The sequence below is a fragment of the Lathyrus oleraceus genome, chromosome 5, assembly GCF_024323335.1.
Source record: "Lathyrus oleraceus cultivar Zhongwan6 chromosome 5, CAAS_Psat_ZW6_1.0, whole genome shotgun sequence".
Taxonomy (NCBI): Eukaryota; Viridiplantae; Streptophyta; class Magnoliopsida; order Fabales; family Fabaceae; genus Lathyrus; species Lathyrus oleraceus.
This window is the reverse complement of record NC_066583.1, coordinates 395,550,573-395,559,526: the sequence shown is the minus strand read 5'-3', so window position 1 is coordinate 395,559,526 and position 8,954 is coordinate 395,550,573. Positions and strand designations below refer to the sequence as shown.

At 43.8% G+C, this 8,954-nt stretch overlaps 1 protein-coding gene across 1 annotated transcript; it reads left to right on the top strand.

Moving 5' to 3' along the window:
• Positions 1-696: 696 nt before the first annotated feature.
• LOC127080968 (uncharacterized) lies at positions 697-1,775 on the top strand. The gene is made up of 2 exons (XM_051021252.1): positions 697-1,566; positions 1,713-1,775. Exons 1-2 carry the CDS (start codon positions 697-699, stop codon positions 1,773-1,775), a joined length of 933 nt encoding a protein of 310 aa, XP_050877209.1.
• The last annotated feature ends 7,179 nt before the right edge of the window (positions 1,776-8,954 follow it).

Sequence of the window (8,954 nt, the reverse complement as noted above, 5' to 3'; positions counted from 1 at the left end):
CAACAGTATCGACCACAACATCAATAACCGTACCAGCAGCAGTTTCAACAACCCCAACAACAGTTTCAACAACAAGTACCAAGAAAAGCAGATTGGGAAATGTCCATTGAAAAAATGGCGGCTCAAAGTTCCCAATTTCAAGAGGAGACTAGAAGTAATCTAAGAAACACTGGTGCTTTGATAAAAAATCTGGAAGTGCAAATGAGTCAGATTGCTCAACAACTCGCGGGTTCTCAAGCACCGGGTGCATTACCTAGTGCTACAGTTACAAATCCAAGAGAGCATAATAATGTGAGTGATGTAACCACAAGGAGTGGAAAATCGAAAGAAGTCCCAGAGAAAGATGACGACCAAGAAGACCAATTGCTTGAAGTTGAGTTGGAAATAAAAGAAAATGAGGTTGTGAGTGAAGAGGTGGTGGTGCCTAAACTGGTGGTTAACGAAAAAGTTAGTGAACCAAAGCCAGTTGTCAAACTCCCTTTTCCCACAAGAAATAAGCAGAAAGCGCAACATGAGAAGAACTTCGAGAAATTATTAGAGATGTTCAAAAAGCTTGAGATTAACATTTCGTTCTTGGAGGCACTTGAACAAATGCCCTCTTATGCCAAATTTATGAAGGATATTATTTCAAAGAAGAGGAGCATCGATACTGACCCGATTGTACTAACCGAAACTTGTAGTGCAATTTTGTAGGGTATGAAGATTCCGGTGAAGAAGAAAGATCGAGGCTCAGTGACTATCCCTTGTACTATTGGGGATAGATCTTTTAAAAAGGCCCTTATAGACCTGGGGGCAAGTGTGAGTCTCATACCGTTATCCATTTACAAGAGGTTGGGGATCGGAAAAGTGCAAGATACCAGAATGACACTTCAATTTGATGACCACTCTGTAAAGAGACCCTATGGAGTAGTGGAAGATGTTCTTGTGAAGATTGATAAGTTTGTGTTTCCGGTGGACTTTGTCATCTTAGAAATGCCGGAAGATGAAGAGATACCGCTCATTCTTGGTAGACCATTTTTGGAGACACGGAGATGTTTGATAGATATAGAAGAAGGCACCATGACTCTAAAAGTTTACGATGAAGAGTTAAAAATTGATGTGCGAAGCACCATGAGATACAAAGATGATGCGGCCACCAGTCAACACATAGAGGTGATTGATCAAGTGGTTCTGCAAGAAAATCCTTTAGGTGAACCAAAATTGCCCTTGGAGAGAGTTCTAAGTCTATCAATTTCTGAAGACAGTCAAGAAGTTGATGAAAAGGAGAGGGGAGTGTTAGATATGATGGAAACACAACCACCCTTTAAAGGATCTCGATCACTCCGGTGGGAAAACTTGAGGGAACCTCAGTTGGAGGAAAAGAAAGATAAGACCAAGAAAGTGGCTGAACTGAAACAACTTCCTGAAAATCTCAAGTATGTTTTTCTAGATTCTGAAAGGAGATGCCCGACTATTATAAGCTCTAATTTAGAAGGTTCCCGAGAAGACAAGCTCGTCAAGGTTCTGAAGAAGCACAAAAGTGCAATGGGATGGGCAATAGAAGACTTGAAGTGGATTAGTCCTACGGTATGTATGCATAAAATTCTCATGGAGGATGGTCATAAACCAGTGGTGCAACCCCAAAGAAGACTAAATCCCGCAATGAAGGAAGTGGTTAGGAAAGAGGTTGTTAAACTATTAGATACATGGTTAATTTATCCCATATTCGATAGCTCTTGGGTAAGTCCTGTTCATGTGGTTTTAAAGAAATGAGGGACTACCATGATAAAGAATGAGAAAAATGAGTTGCACCCTACAAGGACAGTCACGGGGTGGCGTGTTTGCATCAATTACAGAAGGTTGAATTTGGCGACAAGAAAGGATCACTTTCCTTTACCATTCATCGATCAGATGTTGGAAAGGTTGGCTGGTCATGACTACTATTGTTTCCTGGATGGCTGCTCTGGATATAATCAGATAGCGGTTGCACCAGAAGATCAAGAGAAGACAACTTTTACATGCCCCTATGGTATTTTTGCTTATAGAAGAATGCCATTTAGGTTATGTAATGTGCCAGCCACATTTCAAAGATGCATGACTTCCATTTTTGTTGACATGCTTGAAAAGCATATGGAGGTTGTCGCAATGCGAAAAACAACCGGCGGGAAAAAGACAGAGCCGCCACCGATGTTATTCATCCTCTGACGGAAAGGGAGCGCAGTACTAACCTAAGAAAGGGAAAGGGATGGTCTTATAACCAGAGATTGCAAGGTACGAGAGTCGGTTACGCAAGGGGAAGGTATTAGCACCCCTCACGTCCTCCGTACTCGACGGGATCCACGCTCAAAAGAATAGGAAAAGGTTGCTAATAAACTGCTCAAAAAACTGCACAAACTGGAATGATAAAACAGGTGAAAGAGACGGAGGAAGTGGACTCGGCAGGATGTCGCATCCTGGGCCTACATAGTTTGTCAGAAACAAACATCGGAGTCGACGTAGTTCGGGGAAATGGGGAACATGCTCGCTAAGACATCGCATCCTATGCCTACGTATCTTCTCTATCCAGAGGAAGAATCAGAGCACTCGTAGCTCGGCTAACGCACGCCGAAACAAAACACCGAAACGGGACGCTGAGACGTCAAGAGAAACACGCAACAGGAAACGGAATGCCAATACATGGACTTACACCCAACTCCTGACAAAACAAACAAAAGGAAACAGAATGCCAATACATGGACTTATATCCGACTCCAAACAAAAACCAACAAGGAAACAGAATGTCAATACGTGGACTTACATCCAACTCCAAACAAACAAACACACAAGGAAACAGCATGAAGGGTGGGCACACACACAACAAAGAAAAGAAAAACAAAAGGGTGCCCGGAGAGATCTCGCTCAATCTCCTGCCTACGTATCTCATCTGGTATGAGAATCAGGGCGACGTAGTTCCCCTTAACAGGGGAGAAAACAACAAACTAATAGGGAGAATCAGACTCGAGCCTAATAGTTGTCACGCAAACAAAATCCCTAAGTCGGGAATAAGGGTGATGCACACACACAAAACCAACACAACAAAAAAAGGTTAGCCGAGCTACGGTGCTCTGATTCTCAATCCTTCTTGAGATACATATGCAGCAGGGTAGGGCATGTGCGAGCAATAACTCTTTATTTTCCCTACTTTGATTTTCTCTCTTTTGCATTGCATATAGGATTTTTATACACACTTTAGAGATAAATAGCAAACGTGGATCCTGTGGAGTACCACACACGTGAAGGGGTGCGATAACCTTCCCTTCACGTAACTGGCCCCCTTACTCAGTTTTCTTTGGTTCGAGACTTTGTTTTATCCGTTCTCTCCTGGTTATGCAGTACTACATTCCCCTCCTCTTAGGATAAAAGTACATAGCTGGCGACTCTACTGTTTTTTTTTCCTCGCCGCTCTTTTTCGTGTTTGTACCTGGATTCGGGAAATCCTGGGGAGCGACAGCTGGCGACTCTGCTGGGGAGACTAGAAGTTGACCTCTTGCTGGTCCATCTTCCCTAAGCGAGTCAATCCTAGCGCTCCTTAGAGTAGTTTTGGTTGCTTTTACGGTTTTATTTATTGCATTTGTGATTATTATGTTGTGATTGTATATATTTGCATATGTGTTTGCATGCATCATATTATCATTGTGCTGGATTCTGGACAGGTTGGTTCCTCTGATTTGGGGGGGGTGTTCTGAGTGGGGCTAAAACCTAGGCCCGAGTATACACCTAGGATTAGCGTGGTCTCATGTTTCCTCACATGTGGTATTAACATATTGAGGAGACGTGACATACCACAGCCTGACGAGGTTCTTTTGAGAGAGTCCTTCCGGGTGGAGTTATTCCACTTTGGTTGGGTTACCACTTTTGAGTTGTTGACTTCGGTGACCTTTCTTTCTCGGATTTTTGGTTTAGACAATCTTATGAGAGCTGCACGACACACCCGAAAGGGCAAACCCGTTGAGTATCTTGTCCGATTGTCGAGACCATTATCCGCCTTAGGATGACCTTATTAGAATTCACCTGTGAGGGGAGGGTTTGATTCTTACAGATACAGGTTCTGTCGGTGATTCTGTGATGGTGACTTTGGTTAAGTCGGATTTATGGATATTTATTTCTGACACGCCGGAGTTCTGTCTGTGGTGTTTATCAGCAGGTTCCGTTTATTTCGGATCCCCAGGTTGAATTTGGGGTTGCTTGTCCAGATGGTCAGTGATTCACCTATGATGATGGTGACGTATCCTCCGGTTCCGTTTATTTTGGAACTCCCGAGTTGGATTTATGGTTACTCAGTCCCTCAGATGGTTGTGATCAGTCCAGAGACTGGAATGTCCGTACAGTTGATGTTCAGATGACTTGGAGGATGGCATTGTGATTTGCATTCATGCATCTGCATCATTCCATTTTGCATTCATTCGTATCTAACTCATGTCTATCCATACTCAGGATACATTCTCGATTGAGATTCTGGTTGAGAGACATCCTGATGTCAGAATGTTATTGTCAAATTATTATCCGTCTCGATGAAGCCAGAATCAAAGAACAGAATGTTCCTCATACGGTAGACATTGCATTCATGCGTGAGTCATAATAACCTGTCTTCTGTTTTGCAGGTGTCAGTTTCTAACATGTTTGATTGACTTAGGAATCATTGCTCGCACACGCCGAATCATTCCTCTGCACGTAGCTCGTCCGCACAGATACTTTACCAGACGCAACAAACCCAGTTTGATAGGCCACCCATGACGTATGCCTTTCTATTGAAGAAGTTGAAGGATCTTGGGTTGGTTCAGCTAAGGACGTTGGCTCCGGTAAAACCAGATCAGAGGCCTGCCAACTATGATGAGAATGCTAAGTGTGAGTTCCATTCTAGTGCCCCCGGACATAATGTTGAGGGTTGTAAAGCTTTTAAGCATGTCGTCAAGACTTGGTGGATTCCAAGGCCATCAATTTTGCACCATCGTCGAATGTTAATGCTAATCCCATGCCGACGCATGGTCAGATGGTGGTGAATGTAATTGCTGAGGATCCAGATCGCGTCTGTGCGGTGGGTGAAGAGATTGACAGTGACTGCGAGCTGAACTCGTGGATAAAACCGTGCGTACCAGGAATGGAGATCCAGAACTGGAAGGCCGAAAAGATCATCACTGTCACTCTGCGTGAAGAGTAATATTTCTGTTTTTCAATTCTGTCTGCATGAAAGCCATACGTTTTGCCCGAAACGTAATGGTTCACTGTAAGGGCCACCTCATGTTTCATTTTTCATTATTTGCATCATTAATAAAAGGATGTTTTTCGCATTAAAAGCGGTGTTCCCTGTTTTTCATTTATTTTTGCAGTTTAAAAATAACAAAAATGGCAATGTTTATTTTCATTTTTCATCCTTTTCGTTTGACTCGTTCTGACCATAAAGCAATGCATGAATCAACATTCATGCAGATGCGATCATTCTCCGGATCTCATTGATAACAACCCTGTTACACCCTCATATGACTTCGACAATCCAATCTATCATGCCAAAGAAGAAGGCGAAGAAGATTGTGAACTGCCGGAAGAATTAGCCAGGTTGTTGAAGTAAGAGGAGAAGGTGATTCAACCGCACGAGGAGCAAGTCGAGATTGTTAATCTGGGCACCGAGGAGGTTAGAAAAGAAGTAAAGGTTGGGGCTGCTTTGGAGGTGAATGTCAAGAGCAGAATGATAGCACTGTTGAAAGAGTATGTTGATATCTTCGCCTGGTCTTATCAGGATATGCCAGGGTTGGATACCGATATTGTTGTGCACAGGTTGCCATTGAGAGAAGACTGTCCTCCAGTGAAGCAGAAATTGCGCAGAACTCGACCTGAGATGGCCATGAAAATTAAAGAGGAAATGCAAAAGCAGTTGGATGCTGGTTTCCTAGCTGTCACTAATTATCCGCCTCGGGTCGCGAACATTGTGCCAGTGCCAAAGAAGGATGGAAAGGTGAGGATGTGTGTGGACTACCGGGATTTGAACAGAGCTAGCCCGAAAGATGATTTCCCATTACCTTACATCGATGTGTTGGTAGATAATATAGCTCAATTCTCGGTGTTTTCCTTCATGGATTGCTTTTCTGGCTATAATCAAATTAAGATGTCGCCAGATGATATGGAGAAAACAACGTTCATCACACCGTGGGGCACTTTTTGTTATAAGGTGATGCCATTCGGTCTCAAGAACACCGGTGCCACGTATCAAAGAGTTATGGTGACTTTGTTTCATGATATGGTTCATCATGAGATCGAATGCTATGTTGATGACATGATAGCGAAGTCCCAAACAGAAGAGGGGCAGTTGGTAGACTTGGCCAAGCTGTTTGACCGGTTGAGACAATTCAAATTGAGGTTGAATCCGAATAAGTGCACTTTTGGAGTGCGGTCCGGAAAGTTGTTGGGGTTTATTGTGAGCGAAAAAGGAATCGAGGTTGATCCTGCTAAAGTAAAGGCAATACAAGAAATGCCTGAACCGAGAACAGAAAAGGAGGTTCGTGGTTTCTTAGGTAGATTGAACTACATTTCACGGTTCATATCTCATCTAACAGCCACGTGTGAACCCATATTCAAGTTGTTGAGAAAAGATCAAACGGTCAGGTGGAATGATGATTGCCAACCGGCATTTGAAAAATAAAAGAATATTTGCAGGAGCCTCCGATTCTATTGCCTCCTGTGGAGGGACGACCGTTAATCCTGTACTTGATAGTCCTCGAGGGGTCTATGGGGTGTGTACTGGGGCAGCATGACGAGTCTGGTCGAAAAGAGCATGCAATTTACTACCTTAGCAAAAAGTTTACCGATTGTGAAACAAGATATTCACTGCTCGAGAAAACTTGTTGTGCTTTGGCATGGGTTGCTCGCCGACCGAGACAGTATATGCTGGTTCATACCACTTTATTGATTTCCAAGATGAATCTGATCAAGTATATATTTGAGAAGCCAGCATTGACCGGACGGGTTGCGAGATGGCAAATGATCTTGACTGAATACGATATTCAGTACACCTCTCAAAAAGCAATAGAGGGGAGTGTATTGTCTGATTACCTCGCCCAGCAACCCATTGAGGATTATCAACCGATGAAGTTTGAGTTCCCTGATGAGGACATCACGTTTCTCAAATCGAAAGATTGTGAGGAACCGATCCCAGAGGAGGGGCCTGACCATGAATCCGAGTGGATTCTGATGTTTGATGGGGCCGTTAACGTGACTGGTAGCGGAGTTGGTACTGTTTTGGTTACGCCGAAGGGATCCCACATTCCTTTTGCGGCTTGGGCAAAAAAGGGTATCCCGGTGGACTGAAAACCCAGAAGGGCGGTCCAGGCAAAAGAGGGAATGAAACGAACAACTGCGTCCAGCATGATCGTTTGTACCTTGGTTAAGACACCTGGATAATCCCCAGCAGGGATCGATCGGAAGCGTTTTGTTCAGAAGGCAGAAAGCACAGAGAGTCTTGAGGACATATGGGGTGTAACCGAGTTGGAACTCGATGAGATCACGGGTTCACATTGCCATTAGGATAGATTTTCCTTTTGTGCGCAATTACCTCTTTTCAGGGATTGCTTCCTGTGTATTGCTCAGTTACGAATTACTTTTGTTCAACCAATAAAATGCATATTCAGTCAAATAATTTTGTTTTTGTTTTCATTACCGCTTTGATTGCAAAAACATCCGTTTATTTTGATAAAGAATCTTTGCATTTTGAGACATGGGGGTCCCTTCCAATGCATGTTTATAAGATTGAAAACTGGAAATCTTATTCGGAAGGTTGAGTGAGCTAGGTGTTGAAATTTTGGCGCGCCTGGGGCACGTTTTATCTAACGATCTCTTTTGCAGGTGTTATTGGTTATTTTCACTCACTTGCAGGTTGTGATATGAAGCCTTTTGACAAAAGAATCCTTTGAAGTCCAATCAGGGACGAGGGATAGAAGAATGGTGAAAAGACGGCGAAAGGATTGCGACGATCCTAGAGAGTTAATCAAGAAGACTCTTCAAAGTCTGAGGACTAGAGAGTTGGCCCGTATCTGAGGAGATCGATTGTCTTGAAGTAGAGAGAAGTCGAGAATACAAGGTGATGAATCAGAAGAGACCGGATGAGTCTAGGAACTCTAAAAAGTGGAAAGTTGACACTGTGGTTGGATGGTGAATGCCAGTGTTTGACGAGTCGACAGGTGTTCCATGTCAAAAATCCCGTACCTCCCCAGCGGATTCGAGATCGGTGTTTCCTCGGCAGCCAGACCTGAGGTTGGTTGTCTCCCCTAGCAGGTTTGACATTGTTACCTCCCCAGCAGGTTCGAGGTCGGTGTTTCCTCCGTAGCCAGGCCTGAAGGTTGTTGTTTCCCCAACAGAGGTGTGCGTTGGTAGTTTTTCCCCAGTGAAATCCCCAAGCAGATCAGGTTCAGTGGAGGTCGACCCCAGTGAGGATTATCCTTTCCCCAGCAGTAGTGCTATTCCCCAGTATGGTCGAGAGGTTGGTGTTTTCCCAACAATTGACTCCCCAATTGAGTTGGTTTCTCTGTCGTTCCGAGAATGTCAGATCAGTAAGTATTCCCAGCAGAATTATTGTGTGTCCCCACAGAGTTGGAAGATCGAATCAGAATTGGGTGCTCAGCAAAGTGATCATTTGCTTTCCCAGCAGGAGTTTTCCTCCCTTTGCATCTTGCATATAGTAATCATCATTTGCATTTGCATTCTCGAATCGCGTAGCATTTCCATTCCGTGTGGAGCATTACGCCATAGAAAACTCAAACATATGCATACATGTGTTAAACCAGATTGGATCATATCCCCAGTGGAGGCGGATCATTCTTCAACATCTGTATGGCACATTTACAGCGGTTGCTCTTGGCAACATTCAGGATCGATAATCCCCAGGGAGATTTATTTCCTCACCAATCCGTGAAAGGAAAGCTTGTTTCTCTCCCCAGTTTAGTCCCCGG